This window comes from Scardinius erythrophthalmus (genome assembly GCF_964197995.2).
Source record: "Scardinius erythrophthalmus genome assembly, chromosome: 7".
Taxonomy (NCBI): domain Eukaryota; kingdom Metazoa; phylum Chordata; class Actinopteri; order Cypriniformes; family Leuciscidae; genus Scardinius; species Scardinius erythrophthalmus.
The window spans coordinates 25,125,991-25,143,083 of record NC_138227.1 but is presented as its reverse complement, the minus strand read 5'-3'; the positions used below and the strand labels follow the sequence as shown (position 1 = coordinate 25,143,083).

At 35.1% G+C, this 17,093-nt stretch overlaps 2 protein-coding genes across 10 annotated transcripts; both read right to left on the bottom strand.

The window, feature by feature from the left end:
* Positions 1–1,615: 1,615 nt before the first annotated feature.
* On the bottom strand, positions 1,616–15,285 carry arl4aa (ADP-ribosylation factor-like 4aa). Of its 9 annotated transcripts, none has more exons than XR_014030488.1 (7): positions 15,147–15,246; positions 11,976–12,129; positions 11,657–11,880; positions 8,280–8,350; positions 7,967–8,011; positions 7,702–7,849; positions 1,875–4,195 (listed from the first exon to the last, which is right to left on the bottom strand). XR_014030488.1 is itself a non-coding variant. In XM_081370649.1 (2 exons), exon 2 carries the CDS (start codon positions 13,614–13,616, stop codon positions 13,008–13,010), a length of 609 nt encoding a protein of 202 aa, XP_081226775.1. In that variant the 5' UTR covers positions 13,617–13,698; positions 15,147–15,285; the 3' UTR covers positions 11,976–13,007. The 9 variants fall into 9 exon arrangements, 2 of the variants coding, with proteins under 2 accessions (XP_081226775.1, XP_081226776.1); XR_014030490.1 differs by having other exon boundaries at positions 1,886–4,195; positions 8,280–8,307; XR_014030492.1 differs by having other exon boundaries at positions 1,886–4,195; positions 8,280–8,307; positions 12,096–12,129; positions 15,147–15,221.
* Positions 15,286–15,638: 353 nt separating this feature from the next.
* Positions 15,639–16,805, bottom strand: cUnh7orf78 (chromosome Un C7orf78 homolog; the record flags this gene model as incomplete). The annotated part of the gene is made up of 4 exons (XM_081370806.1): positions 15,639–15,719; positions 15,811–15,944; positions 16,183–16,267; positions 16,380–16,805. The coding sequence occupies 4 exons, from the start codon at positions 16,803–16,805 to the stop codon at positions 15,639–15,641; spliced, it is 726 nt and encodes a 241-aa protein (XP_081226932.1).
* Positions 16,806–17,093: the final 288 nt, after the last annotated feature.

The window sequence follows — 17,093 nt, the reverse complement described above, 5'->3', positions numbered from 1 at the left end:
AATCGTGAAGACGTATAACCATAAATATTTCCTGCCTGGTACATGCAACTATACTCAAATAATATTATCATATTATTTTTGGCATTATTTCTCTGTTTGATATAAAAATAAAAATAAAAGATGTATGAACAAGTCCTTAATAATAATGTTCAGCGCACAGTTGCAACAAACCCTTTTATTTTAAGTTATGAAAACCCCTATAAGGGTATTATAACTAAGGGTTTTAATAACTTAAGATGTTGTTGTTGTTTTTTGCATCTGGACAGTTTGATAGTGACATAATTAGTAGGCTAGTTCTTTATGAACAGCAACCTATATAGCCTACTCAGAATTAAACAAAAAAGGAAAAAAACTATTGCTTATTTAATTTTAATTAAAGAATTACTTAAAGAATTTAATTAAATAATTGCTTAAGCTAATTTATTTTACCATCTGATTTGAGGAAGTTTTGTGTTGAGAGATTGATACTTGCAGCTTTCAAATGTATTTTTGCTCTTTGTATGCAATACATCTGCAGCGGGAATTAAAAAATATATATAAATTAATTTCTACATTTTTTAATAAATGTGGAGAACACAATATCAAAAATGATGAGGAATATACTGTTATTATTATTTAATAAGTTAAGCTGGTCACAGTTTATTATGTCAATGCACTGTTCAAGTCAATCTCCAGTGATGCAAACAAATCAAACCACATTTAAATTGGAGGAAAAAAAATAAAAATAAATAAAAGTGGCTTAATTGGCAAGTATTCATCCCGCTGTATTTTGGCAACCTAAATTGGGTGAGGAAATCAATTATCAGGGGAAGTCACACTAAAGATGCTAACAAGGTACACTGGGTGTTCATTTCAAGATTCAGCCATGCTCAATTTATGACTGCACAGTAAATATAACAGTCTCAAAACTAAAACAGCAGTTGAAAGAGAAAGTTGGAGACGCTGTGGGGGAGAAGAAAAAAAAATACAGGCTTCTTTAGAGAGCTAAAAGAAAGCAGCTGAAGCCATGTGGCAAAAGTGAAACCATTTGGAAGAAAACTGTGGTTTCATGAGACTAAAGTTGAGCTCATTGGCTTGAAAGCAATTGTATTTGGCACAAAGTAATTATAGCACAACACCACGGTAACACCATCCATGTTGTTAAACGTAGTGCTGCTGCATGTTGATTTTCAGGAGGAGAACCTGGAAAAGCTTGTTGAATCAAGATGAATATGGGCAAATCCTTGGGAACCTTTTGTATGACTTTTTTTATATGTACTGTACACACACACACACACACACACACACACACACACACACGGATTTGCCTGTATTCATCTTGATGATCTTGAGGAGGTGAAGACGGCATCATTTGGAGTTTTTTTTTTTTTTTATGTTTTTACTCCCAAACAATAGGTCTTTTACAAACACACTTTCCATTTAAAAAATCTGCTTCATACTTTGTGCATTTTTTGCTGTTGAACGTGACAATATTCTGAAGTTCTACATTTCGAAAAGTTCTAAAAAATTATCTCAATCTAACAGTCGTCTTTCTTTGAGGTCTCTTTTTTCATTTTTAAACCTATCATTTAAAAAAATAAATAGTAGTATGTGTTTTTTCTTCCACCTGCAGTTTCATCTGTAAAGGATTTTAATGCAGTAAATAAGTAAGTTTACAGCAATTTGAAGAAAGCAATGACAACTTATCACCATTAGATGGCAATGCAGCTTTCTACAGCAACATATATTTGTGTTGTGGATACTGTCTAATATCACATATATGTGATTATTAGATTCAATTCTCTTATTTATAACATGTTACAGGAGAATAACAATTAAATACATTGGGAATAGTCCCACGAATGCAAGACCATGGCAGATAAAAAGTCTTAATGGAGACAAGATAAACAGATTTATTTTAATAAAACAAAAAGTGTGGTTGGTATAAAGGCATGCCTATTAAAACTCCTACTTAAAAAAGTACTCATTTGTGTATAGCTTACACGTGAAACTTGTCATTGTGCACTGCAAATACTGTAAAATATACTGATTTGTTATCACAATTTTTCTTTTGTCCAATCAACTTAGATCATTTATTTGTTTCAGAATCAGTTAACATAATATTTTAAGCTTCTTTTGATTAAACCCATCTCCATTGTATTAACTACATTTTTTACATTTTAACTAACTAATTTCAAGGCAACCAGGCTACTTACTTTAAAGCTACAATATGTAAAACATTTTCGCCGCTAGGGGTCGCTAACCTCTTACAATAACAAAGGCATAGGTTGATGACAGTGATAACTGGAATGATGGGACTTGCTGTCATGCTGATGGATCTAATAATGTTTATGGATGAGTGAAAACATTCATGTTTTTTAACATGACTGTGGTATGAAGCAGGTCGCGATTGCTAATTAGAGAAAGATATCAGCACCACGTGCGATAAAGGTATAAGGACATTTCATTCTACCGGTCAGTTTATTTCACGAATTAAACTTGTGAGGTAACGTAGCGCTGTTTCACTTGGTCTTACAGTTATGCTCATCTTTATGCAAATGAATTCCGTTAAACGTGACGCGTCTATCCAATAGAAGTAGAGCATATGGAGACGGTGGGAAGTCTCTTGCAGGTCTTCTGTTCGGATACGCTACATTTCCCGCTCGGTCAAAACCACGCCCATAGCGGTAAACGCCCATCAACGTACCAATGTGGGGAGGCGTCGCGACAGTTGTGTCGCAAAAGTGGATCAGCACCGTTACACTATCACACTAAACAGCATTTGAGTGTGTTAAAAGTTATGTTATTCTATGTGCTAGTTTGTTTGCTATATTAGCAGTAAGCTAGATCAACATTAGAATAACATACTGATCATATTCTAGCATTTCATCATGTTGAGCTATATAAAGTTGATTTGTTTTATGTACATTAGCTCACCTGTCTAATAAAGTACATGCAAGAGCAGCGCCTCTGTCAAGTCCAAGTTATTCGCGGACGTGGAGCTCTCGGCATCTCGAAAACGGCACGCTGATATTGATCCTCGTTTTAGTTCTCCTTTTGTCCCAAAGTCTGCTTGCCATGGTCCATAATGTTTGAACGAAACAACAACAGCGTGCCGCTAGACGTTACGCAGTTGTCCAGTCCACATGTCGCCATGGTTACTATGGCAGTAGAACTGGAAACCAGGGATAACGTGGATATTACGTCATTGACAGGCGACAAGTGAACAGGGATGGGCACTTTTTGAAATTGTGAACTTCTCTGAATTTACAAATTCTCGGAAACATTTAGGATAATGGAAGTACACAATTGAAAAAAATTATAACACTGTGCAAGAGGTTTTTGGATATTTTGATACAAAATTCATATTGTACCTTTAAGTCAAACCAACAATTAAACGCATTGTGTAAATGTCAGGATTCTGAAATGCTGAAACATTATATAAGGTCTTACATAAAAAGCGAATTTCGTTAACACTTTTAAAACAAGGTTAAACTACATTCATATACATCGATATATACATCAATATACATTGAATATTTTGAGATTACAACTTAATGTTAAACTGGAATGAACTGTGTCCGTTAAAAGAACTGTTATCTTTTATCACAACATGTGAATACCTATAGTCTTTGGTGTATATTAGATTCAATTAAAAAGTTATCTTAATCTTATTCACACGAGAATAACAATTAAATGTAATCTAAAATGGTCCTGAAAGCAAGACTAATGACAGACAAAAACACTATCTCAAGAGTACAGTGTGTTTTATAGAAAAGAGTCTTTTGAAAAACAAAAGTTAAAAGACAAAATCCTCTTCTCTGTGAAGTGGCTGTGACTGTGGGTTTAGCTGTAAAGCAGCAATGATGCTGACAGTCTAATCAGCCAAATTAAGAGGCAAAAGAAGCAGAGAGATGTAATTATTATTAGCATATAGCATAATTGCTGTGCTGTAGGGACTCTGCAGTAACTTTAATCCCTGGAGGACGTCACAGCGCACTGTTGAGACTGGTGAACATGTTTGCCCACGCTCATGGTTTCAAAGCGCACAGCACTAATTATGTCCTGAACAAAATCAACATTTATTACACCAAAACTGCTCACTGTAAACAGGAGACTCGGGTCTCCAGGGGGTCTTTATCAGAGCTGAGGAAATGTGGTTGGTTATGTCTGGCTCCTGGTAAGGTGCTCCACAATCAGGCTTGACACTGTCATTCTGCAGGAAAAATAACATATTTAATTGTACAGTAAATCTTTTGCATTGCTAGAGAACTTTTTAATGCCACGTCATCTATAAAATAAAACTAGCTACATGTCAATATGCAGCTAGTGACATGAATAACAAACATTCCATTGCATTCTGTGGTAAAGTTTAAGCGGAAAAGATCCCACTTCAGAAAATATATGGAATTCTTTGTGTCACAAAGTTATGCCATATGATACATAAGCTGCTTAGGAGTTATGTGCTTACTGATATGAGAAAAACAGACCTAATCGTTGTCACATGAACATATATTTTTCTGTACTTTTTATACATATATATACATATACATATGTTAACATTTTGATGATGCACTAAGCATTGTGAACTAATAATAAACTAATTTTATAGCATTCGTTAATTTTTATTTATAAATATACCATTGGTCAGTGTTCATGTTTTATAATGCAATTAATATTAATCTATACAACTTCAAATGTTAAAAATGCATTAGATTATGTAAAAAAAATAAAACATTAACCAATAATAAATGTTTAGTTCATGGCTATTTATTAGTACTTAAAGCACATATTAATGCCATTCTGCATATTCTACATCCCTTAATCCTACCCAATACCTAAACTAAAGGAACACGCTGACTTTTTGGGACTTTAGCTTATTCACCGTATCCCCTAGAGTTAGATAAGTCCATACATACCCTTCTCATCTCCGTGCGTGCCGTAACTGTCTGACGCACCCAGTAGCAGTGCTTCGCCTTCTGTGAATATAGTTCCCAGTATGTATACGGTTAGAAGATGGCTGTGTCTCATGTGACCTTGTTATTTGTACACGCTGTGACTATACAAATCACAACATGTAAATAGGAAAATGTTGGCGTTATTTTGTCACTTGTTGGGAGCAGTATGCTAGCTGGAGCCGTTTACCTCCAGTCTTTGTGCTAAGCTAGGCTAGCGGTGGGTGCGTCAGACAGAGTTACGGCACGCACGGAGATAAGAACGGTATGAATGGACTTATCTAACTCTGGGGTTCCTTTAACAACTACCTTACTAATATTAATAAGCAGTAATTAGGAGTTTGAGGCAAAAGTCATAGTTAATATTTAGTTAATAGTGAGAATTAAGCGTGATTAAAAATCATTTTCTTCCTCAGTATTTTTGTCTTGTTATCCAAAACAAATATCTAAACATTCTTAAATCAAGATACATTTACTTAAGCTAAATTAGTTAATTTTTGTGTGTGTGTGTGTGACTATGCTTAAAAGAAAAATCTGCCAATGGGTAAGAAAAATAAACTTAATTTAAAGGGAAAATGTATTTATTTTTCTTACCCCACTGGCAGACATTTTTATCAATTTTGATAAATTTTCCAGAAAACAAGACCTGCAATGTCATTTGACATTTTTTTATTCTTCTTTTAAGTGTTGATTAACAGCCTTATTGTAAAGTAAAGGATTACTTAAATCTGCCCAAGTTATACTAAATGTTTAACTTATGTAGATATGTGGACAGACATATACATTTATTTTGATAAAACAAGAAATGTGGTAGGTATAAAGGCACTTCCTATCGAAACTCTAGTGCATCTAGTTTGTGCACATGAAACTTGACATTGTGCACCGCAAATATTGTTGGCTGTAATGATAAATAGCTTACAGAGTTTCTCATTTGTAACCTGCTTGGATAAAAGCATATAGTATAAATTTCAGGATTCTTGGATCTGTTGAAACAATATGGCCTTACACACATAAAAAGCTGAATTTGCATTAAAGCATTTTTAAAATAATCCTAAACTACATTCTTTTTGAATATTTTGAGTCGAGATGAACTTAATGTTAAACTGGAATGAACTGTTTCCCTTTTATTTTTTACATTAGCAGCTGCATCCTCTCCAGTAAGGGGAAAGTAAACTGCAGGCACTGTGGGGCATCTGACAGAACATCATGTCAGAAGTCTCTTTCCCTTAATTGTATCAGAGTGTGCGAGTGTGTGCATGTGTGCGGCGCTAATCAAGTCATGTTCACCACGTGTAACATCCTCAAAGGAAATGAGTCACTGGTAATGAAGACCTGTTAACATGGCAGGATGTTGCAGAAACGGAGGATCAGAGCCATTACACAAAGCTTGACTGATAGGGATGTTTTCCCCCTTTTTGTTTGTCATTTAGAAAATAGCTTTAAAAATTGTGTTATGACTAGATGTTTGTGGTCACTGTTATTTTGATGTTCACGTGTCTCACACTGCATACAGTGAGAGTGTTAGACTAGAAAATTTGCATTTGTACCCACATGGGGTGCAAACTACTTTCAATATAGATTTTAAAAACTTTATATTAAAACTTTATATTTACATTAATTCATTTAGCAAATTATTTTATCCAAAGCAACTTACACTCTTAGGGGGAAAAAAAGGTTCAATGGGGTTCTTGTCACAATTTTAAAGAACCCTTTATGCCAAAAACTTTCACTTTCATTTTTAATAGGTTATTAAAAAAAAAAAAAATCTAGAAATTAAGTGTTTACAAGCTGTTTAATTAATAATATTGCATTTAAATTAAAAATGAATTAAAACTATATCCATAAAAGGATTCAATGATGGAAATATATAGAACCCTATATGAAGCACTGTCTTGCAGAACCCTTTAAGGTTTAACAGAATCTTTTATTCTAAGACTGTGCAAACACAGGACATGACAATTAAAATATTCTGTAGTGAGAAACTCTCCTAATTAAAGAAAACTAAAGAGAAAACCTGATTATATAAGCAATTTCTTTCATTAGTAAAATTTATTAAATATTTAAATTTATTAGTATTATTTTATTACAACTGTGTGTGTGTGTGTGTATATATATATATATACATACATACATACATACATATATTGGGGTGTAGCGTTATACTGAACTATATATGTTTGTGGGTATGGTATGTGTGTGTCAATTATTAAATTTAGGAGCTGCGCAACAAATTTTGTTGTACATTAAATGTGCAGTGACAATAAATCACTATAGAATATAAAAGCAATATATTCTATTATTAATAATACATTTTAATCAAGATCATACAATCAATCTTTACTAAAGGAAAATAAATCAATTTAGATGTGTTGTATCAAGTGAAATATTATTTTTTATTGAATATTAATTGATGAAAGAGAATTACTGCCTAACTAATCTAATATTCTTAGTCACATATATGCCCTTGATAAGCAAAACCATTCTCATGAGACATATGAAGCTAAAAAATTTACTTCCTTTAGTGTTATCAAGAGACCAAATGAGAATGAGAACTGGAAGTCATGCAGTCAATGATTATTTACAAGATAGATAATTTGCAAGTGATATGCATGGAATCTTTATTTACACAGCCCATGTGACCAAATTGCAAAGAACAGGATTTCCTCCCTGTAACTAGGCAGTTTTAGATAACTTGCCACAAAGTGCTGATGCAATTTAATATTCTGATGTGATATTGAAGCTTTGAATCCAGGTAAGGTGAACTGACCTTAGAACGGCGTTTAGGGGAACTGTGTATCCGACAGAGCAAGATTCCCGTTACCCATGTGATCGCTGTTTATTCTTCACTGAGAGAGTTGCTGATAACACTGTTGGTCGGGACACCTCTGATTTCCTCAGAAGGAAGCACCTGTACCCTGTGGAAAAATAGTTTTACCACAACACATAGAAAATCACAACAGTGCCCACGTCATGCGTCCCCCTAAGGACTCTTGGATTTTGCTTTCACAGGCGAACAAGCTCAAGTAACTCACAGCTCCAGAGGCGAGAACAGCAGTCTGGAAAAGACCTGCAAACAGCTGCGGTTTAGAAAGTGACAGAGAAAACATTAGTGTTCTCCAACAGAGTGGTCTAGTTAGAAGGTAAACATGACACACTTTAACAATAGTATAACAAACAAAGATACATTAGCCTATACATTGACTATAGGAGTTCCTGTAGCTTATGAAGACATGTTAAGTAGTACAAACTCTAAGCAGACAAGACCTGTGTTATGATTCAATACAGGTATTAAAATTGTATGATAAAGCTACATTATTTACTCAAAAAAGAAAATTCATACTCAACCACGTCATTCCAAACTGCTTCTCTTCAGCTAAACACAAAAGATGAATTTCTGAAGAAAATCTGCTCTTTTTCTATATTTCCATAAAATGAAAGTGAAAGGGAAAACTGTGAAACTCCAAAACTCACAGAATTTTTTTTTATCGTGGTTTACACAACAATATTAAGCAGCAGGCTATTTTAAACATACATAATAATAAATGTTTCTTGAGCAGCAAAAGCATCATATCAGAATGATTTCTGAAGGATCATGTGACACTGAAGACTGGAGTAATGATGCTGAAAACACAGCTTTGATCACAGGAATAAATTACATTTTAACATATATTAAAACTAAAAACAGTTATTTTACCTTATAATAATGTTTCACAGTATTACTGTTTTTACTGTATTTTTATCTGTATATATATATATATATATATATATATATATATATATATATATATATATATATATATATATATATATATATATATATATATATATATATATATATATATATATATTATTCTCATTTTGAATTCACCTGGTGTTCCACAAAGAAAATGAGTAAACATGGGATATAATCTCATTCATGACATTCCTTTGATTGTGATCTCGGGTGAAAAAAATATACAGGCATCCAAAACCCTTTGATGCAATGCATACTGTACCTGTAGACCTTTTTTTAACACCACGTTGTGTGAAAAATGATTTTGTTGTCTGGAAAGCTGATTGTGTATGTTTCAGCATGTGTCTACATGCATGCTGACTCACTCTTAAAGTTGAATTTCTTTTGCAATATTGGTAAATACTTGGTATTGCTGCGATCTGTAGAGACCTGTCTATTGAGTCGTTAACAGTCAACAGAAAAAATATCCACTTCTTAGTTCAACTGTACTTTTAAAATTGCCACATTGTTGGGAAAAAAGGCTATATGCACATCTGTTTTCCATGGCAAAAGTCCTGAAGTCATTTATCTGATAACTCGCTTTTTTTTAAACTAAACTTCCTGACTTCCCCTGAACTAAAGGTTCAAAAATTGCATTGTAAGAGACTGTCACTTATCAGCTAAACTAACTTTAGCAAAGCATTCTACATAAACAGCAAGGAGGAATAGGGTGGGGGAACTCGCACTACAAAAAAAAAAAAAAGCACATTCCTCTGAAGAGCGAAACTAGTCTGACTTGACGGAGTTGTTCTTTTAGTCACATGAGGTTCTTTTTGCTTAGCTCTTTCCCTGACATGCACTATAGTGTAACACTTTCCTCATATTACAGCTTTAATTACTCAGTTAAATTCTTTTCAGCAATTACCTGGCAGAACAGATTAAATAACTCACAATAATCATCTATTATTATGATTTAGAAACACTTTCTGCACAAAGACAAATGCAGCACTATGTAAACTAGTATTGTACAGAAAAAGCTTCCATTGTGACAATGGAAATACTCTAAATCACAGTACACACTTACTGAGCGAGATGGACATGAAGAGATTGGACTTGAAATGTTTATGCCGTATCTTTTTCATAAGTTGTTATAAGTTCTCTTCTCTTCTGAAGCCATATGATAGATAAAGGTATTATTTACTGAAGAACACTGAATTCATTTATTCAACTTTTGAATTGTAAAAAAAAAAAGCAATAATATGTGACCCTGGATCACAAAACCAGTCATAGGTTGCACAGGTATATTTGTGGCAATAGCCAACAATACATTGTATGGGTCAAAATTATCGATTTTTCTTTTATGCCAAAAATCATTAGGATCATGTTCCATCAAGATATTTAGTAAATTTCCTACCGTACATATATAAAACATTTCTTTTTGTGAGTGAATGCAGCACAATCGTGAACATAAACGGACAAATTTAAAAGCGATTTTCTCAATGTTGTAATTTTTTTGCACCCTCAGATTTCAAATATTCAAATAGTTGTATCTCGGCCAAATATTGTCCTATCATAACAAACCATACGTCCATGGGAAGCTTATTTATTCAGCTTTCAGATTATGTATAAATCTCAATTTCAAAAAATTGACCCATGTGACTGGTTTTGTGGTCCAGGGTCACATATACAGTAGCTTGAAAACCCTATTACAGTTGAAATTAACAAGATGTTTATTCTGATTTTACCAATTTTCACAGGTCTGAAAATCGCTATTTAAAAAAAAAAAAAAAATCCAGGTTTCCATGACCGTGGGAACGCATATACTAATGTTTCTTTAAGACAAGCACCAGCTAGTTCTCAATTCAGTAATTTATTGCTGAGACTGGATCAAACATGGCTAGACTAACAAGCATCAGGATGAATACAGACCTTGTGACAACTAAAGCCATAAGGATTAAATGCAATCAGTATTTACCACGCTAAACAAGATTACGATCTTTGTGGTGATCACATTATCTGTGGCAGCACACTGATATAAACCAGACACTCGCGATTACAGAACATGATGTTTACTTAGCTCTAAAAGACCAAAACATTACTTATTTAGCTCATAAAGTCTTTTAATCTCATGATGTTTGTCAGAACGAACACTTGCTCAAATAAGAGCGCAGCACCCTTTTGAACCCACTGAGAATTATTTTTCAGACAAAAGGACAGGGAAAACAGCTACTAGACCCCCCATCTACCCCGAGCTCATCCTTCAAGCTGGAATGAGATGAGAGCAGAGCTGAACAAAAGCAGCCTGCCAACACACTGTCATCAGATACAGACGGGGGAGTGAAGGGGGGCCTGCGTGGAGAGCCAGGTCGCTACACCTCTCGCTTTCCCACAAAATCTCATAGACTGCACTGCAGGGTTTCTGAGATAACTGAACACAAGCGCACAGTTTTCCTCGAAACAATGTCTAAAACTGCTTTGACAAGTGAAAGTCCCCTACAATTGTTTAAAAGCAACAAGCATTTTGTATTTCTAGAAAAGCACCATTATAACAAAAAAGACTCCCTCTTTCTCTGTTACACTCTATTCTTTTATAAGCAGTCACATGGTAATCTACTCTTTTTTTTTTACCCCCTCTACAGAAAAGTTTGCAGAAAAATAGGTCTGCACAAGGGCTAGATAACAAAGTATAAAAATGTATCAATGTCATTGCATTAGATACAAAATAAATCCACTGGCATTTACGAGCGAACAAACACAAATTACATTTTTTTACATTTTAAACTATAGCCTACTGTTCAAAATGTGTATTTGGACACTTTGTGGTTGTCAAATGTTGTTAGTATAACTACCCCTGTGTAAAATTTACCTTACCTAACTATAAAAAAAATATAAAGTTGGTTCCGAGAGCCTGTAAATATCGATGTGCAGATGTCATTTGGTTTGATATTTTATCTAAGTTTGGTTGAAGTGTACAAAAGTGTTTTGGGGCCACTAACAGCGTGATACTGACCTGCAGTTCAGTATCAGTCTAGCGAAAGTATGGGAAAGAAAACTGCACTGCAGATTTTTTTCCAGTCTGTCACCATCCCAGCTCGGCATTACTGACATCAATGGAATGGGGGGAAGAGTCCCAGTCGCTCTGGATTTATGAGGCAGGACTGGAATTTAGGGACGCATGTGACACACAGCAGGCAAATCCTGTAAATCCCCATCCAGTTGGGCTATTTCTGATGCCTGCAAAGGGGGATGCATCACAGATAAAGGGTCATTTCTAATCTGATAACAGAGCGGCCCAAGGTCTTTTAATGCACAATGCATTCCACTCTCACCTTAATGTTACTGAACCAAAGAAGAATGCGGTGGTGCAAGGCTCCAAGTACTCATGCTTTTTAAAGGGATGAGTTAAAGGGATAGTTCACTTAAAAATACCAATTCTGACATTTACTCACCATCATGTCGTTCCAAACCTGAATGACTTTCTTTCTGCCATGAAACACAAAAGGAGAAATTATGAAAGACCATGCAATTATAAAAGCTCTCCATATAACTGCTGTTCATTATAAGTTTTCTAAAGCCATAAAATAAGTAATGCACCAATATTAAAATTCTGGTCCATACTTAGGAGCCAAAACCAATAAATGGTCAATATTGAAATTCTTTACCATTGTATAAATAATAAATAAAATAAAATCAATTTAGACATCACATTATCAAAAGTGGATATTAATTTTGAGATTTGTTGAAGATTATATTTGACGGTGTTATTAAATTATTAGTGTTTATAAAGATTAACTTTGAAGTGAGCATAATATAATAGTAATATAATGTAAAAGAATTAAGGAAAAGAGCAAATAACTATCTCGGCGGTTAATTTATATGGTACAGATATATTGTGCAATGCAATAGCTTTGTGTGAGGAACAGTCTGAAATTGAAGTCATTATTCAGTAAAAAAAAAAAACATGAACATGAGTAAATGACAGATTTTTCATTGTTAGGCAAGCTATTCCTCTACCATGATAGTACAAGGAAAAATGACCTGAACCTAAAATGACTTGGCAGACGTTAAAGTCTCAGTGTGTGCAAGTATTACAACATGTGACAATTTAGAATAAACATAGAAAGCCCTTTTATTGCAAATATACATTCTAAATAAAACCCAACAACTTGAATCATCCTTCAGTGTGATAATTAAAAAAAACTTTATATTAAGTTTGTTTCTAAGTGATAGTAAACAACCAGAAGTAAACAACAAGAAAGTAAACAACTAAAGTGCATGTTGGTTTTGACCAACTCTGGGCACATAAAAATGTCACTCAGTTCACAACTATTGTTCTTTTCCCACCCATTTATATAATACATTTATGGTCTATTTTTCTGTTTTTGCTGTTTGAGCATCTTTCTTCGTTTTAGGATCATGTCATGAAGTTTTTCGAGTCCTTCCTGGAGACCATCACCAATGATGGCGCAGGTGGGCTGCAGGTGCCATGGCGTAGAGGGTCCCAGTTCTTTGAGCGTCAGCATGGTCTCTATCTGGGACGGTGACAGAGCCTGTCTCAAGTCCTGCTTGTTTGCAATAATCAGCACAGGCACTCCTTGATTCTCAGAGGAGCGGGCGATTTTGTAAAGCTCCGTCTTAGCCTCTTCCATCCTCTCCGAGTCCAGAGAGTCCACAACAAACATGATGCCATCCGCGCATCGTGTATAGGACTTCCAGAGAGGGCGCAGTTTCTCGTGGCCGCCGACGTCCCAAAAGTGAAACGTCACTGTCCGTGAGTCCCCGACGGCTAATCGGACTTTCTCTGCATTGAAACCTTTGGTGGGGACGGTGTTGACAAACTCATTGAACTGCAGACGGTACAGCACTGTTGTTTTGCCAGCTGAGTCCAGACCCAGAATAGAGATGTGAAGAGAATTACAGAACGGAAGACTGGAAAGAAAGTTGGGTTGCTCTGATATTCCGTTCCCCATTTCCCTCAGGAGTGTGAGAACAACAGGAGTTTAGGAGGATGTTCCATAGGTCCAAAATCCCAGTTGCACATCCAATGCGTGCCTAAAAGGTCATACATAGGCACATGGTGGTTTTTAAATGGTGATTGAATACAATTTGGATAATGACAATTATTTGTGTGGTTCTGTTTTAAATACTGTCCCACTTTATCTTCACATGTCAAACAAAGTGAGACTTTCAGGTACAGTGGGTTACTTAAGAAAAAAATATTCTGATGCATGATCCTAAATCATTATACTGTTATGAGCCTTCATAGACCATATCAAACAATGGTTTCAACGTAGTTGGTCCAAACAGATCTAAATTAAGACTGGACTACCAGCTGGTAAGGGTTAAACTAACATGGTAGACCTTGCTCAAGCTGGTTAGTGCTGGTAAACCGCTTTACGCAACTAAATAACCAGTATTTATGTTTCAAACACCACTGTGACCACCTTAAAGGGATAGTTATTACTTACTCACCCTCAAATAGTTCCAAACCTGTATGAGTTTCTTCTATTGAACAAAAAAGAAGATATTTTGAAGAATGTTGGTCACAGTTGACGGTAGCCATTGACTTTCATAGTAGGAAAAACAAATCCTATTAAGTCAATGGATGCCGTCAACTGACTGGTTACCAACATTCTTCAAAATATCTTCTTTTTGTTCAACAGAAGAAAGAAACTCATACAGGGTTGGAACTATCTGAGGGTGAGTAAGTGATGACAATTTTTTTATTTCTGGGTGAACTATTCCTTTAGGCTACTATGACATGGCTTTTGGTAGAAATGCAATTCACTTTTCATTGACTTCTGTCCCACATTATCTGACAGAAAAGGTTAAAAGCAGTGCCTAAATTTGTACATTAAATGTTATATTTATATATTTACAGAACATTTAGGATAGTACAGTATCATAAACTCAAAGTCTATATAAAAATACATATCAATACTGCATTACGACAAAAATCTCGCACATTTCATACATTGTACAAATTTCGAGAAGGAGCATTTCATTAATGTAAAAATTATATTAATATGAACATGGGTGTGTTGTAAACTCAGTACGCAATGTAATTAACTCATGACGCAATATTGTTTCCTAGAAACTGATAAATAGGGTGGTGCAACAATGAATAAGAGCGCGATAAGAGAGCTCTGCTGAGCACGTACTAGTTTCTCTGGAAGTCAGTCACTCCACCTGTCGAGTCGAAACTTTTCTCAATGCAACTAAAGCCCACGCAGACGTCGTATTTATCCATCCTAAACAGTGACTACATCCGTATATTCTGCAAATATTACCTCAATCGAAGTGACAGCAGCTTTGGAGAAAATGTGTGGATGTTTAAAGCGCATGAACCGCAGCTCGCGCCTGGGGCCAGTAGCAGCAATAATGAATTAATCATGACGCGCTAACAAAATGAGCTTTTATAGAAAATAAAGATGAGTCTGTATCCATTGTCTTTAGTTAAAAGTTTTAAAACTAAACTCACAGTCGCCCATTCAACTTACCGTTCAGACTTCATACTTCATTGATTAAAGCCCTAGTAGTTAGCTCTGCTCTGCGTGCTGCTGACTGACTGACTCAACGCGCGCTTGCACTCACGCGCACACGCAGCAGCTCATTTGTTTACCTTTAAAATGATTGGTCAACGCAAACGGAGGTCATGCGCCCATAATGAATACAAAGAGAAAAATGAGAAAGCTGCAACTATTAAGTGTTTATAGTTTAATTTTCTAATAATACTATAAAAACTTATATTAAGACATTTAATAATATTAAAACAAAATTAGATTAACATCTCGTTTGTAACATTTTATCTTTATTTATATTAATGCAGTGCTTACATTTATTTTGTTATAATGAATGTACATTTGCAATATACATTTTTTTTGTAGTTTATCAAAAAAAGGGGGAAAAAAAGAAACAGAAAGTGTGTAATAAACATCATTAACGTGAGTGAATACAAAACAGCAACCTTCTTTCTTTCTCTTGAAACAGATTCATTTCCTCCAGGAGTTGGTCAACTTTTCTTCAATTCGGTCCATTAAGGCACTATATACACCTCTTCTGCGTCGATATCTCTGTAACACAGAGAGTAAAATGTTTCCAAAAAAAGTTCATAAATCTGTTAGGCTAATTGGTAGAAGGTATGGGTGTTTTCTACATGCTCACTGTATAAGATGCAGATTTTGGAGGCCATGGCATCTTTGGTAGTATGAGCCTTGGGTCCCATTTAAGCTCTGCCGGTTTGAAAGTGTCCAGTTTGTCTCTGTGAGAAGGGTTCAGGTCAGGATGGCTGCCAGTGACTGTTGAGACATTGAAATAAAATGCAATGCTTATCAGTAATGCATGTTGGGTTACTGGGGGATTTCAAAGACCTTTGTTCTATACAGTGGTTTTTATTACATAAGTGCAAGATTGCTTGTATAAACACAAGGGCAATAATATGCAACACAGTTTATACCAACCCAGTGTTCAGTGTTGGAAAAAAAACATTCATATTTCTCTCTGTTCAGTCATGATGTCTTAATGAAAATAATACACCTGCTTTTAGGCATTGAGACTTTAAGAACAAGCAGTCTGGATCCTTTTCTGTAGAAGTCACCATGTCTGGCATTCCCTCAGCACACTGCAATCGGATAAGGAGTGTTTAGATGTATTATAAAGACTGTCATCTAGTGTTGATACAGTGCAGTGCAGTTAATGGTGGCAATCATCTTTTTACTGTAAAGAAAACTTACAGGTCTGAAGTTGTGAGGTTTTGGATCTTTGTAAGGCCCGACAGGATTCGTCCCTGCTCTCACAAACAGCAGTTTTGTCTCTAGTGAGTCTGGTGGTTTGTAGAATGTGATAAATGATTGTTCTTTGTGTCGAGATAATATTGAAGTACCATCCTTAATCTTTTCTAAAACGAAAGATTTTTGTTCCACACTATCATTTGATTTAACCAGGTGAATGTTTTTGCTCTTGATCCGTGGCAAGCCCACAGACCTGTAGAGTTTTGGGGTGAAGTCAGGAGCTTTCATGTTCCATGGATCAAGGGGAACTGGGTGTGGCGGGACGAGTCCACAACTCCGGCTTGAGATCAAGTTTTGACTCACAGAAAAGAGCAGCTTTCCTCTGAGGTCAACAGACGTGGTAGTATCCAAAGGCTCAGGAAGATTCATTGTGAATCAGCCACATCCTTATGTTCAGAGCAATGATCTGAGGCCAAACATGTACTTTATAATGAATAAAACGGTTACTCTTTTCAGTGCACCAACAATTTCATGAATTTCATTGAATCTTATCAGATAAATGCCAGTATATGCAAAACCAGGAGCAAGATAATGACTTGGGTGATAGAAATGTAATTATAAAAAGCTAAAATCTTTGTTACTGTAATAATAATAATAATGTTAATAAGACATTAAATAATGTAAAAACAAAACTAAGTTTAACTAAATAAATGCATA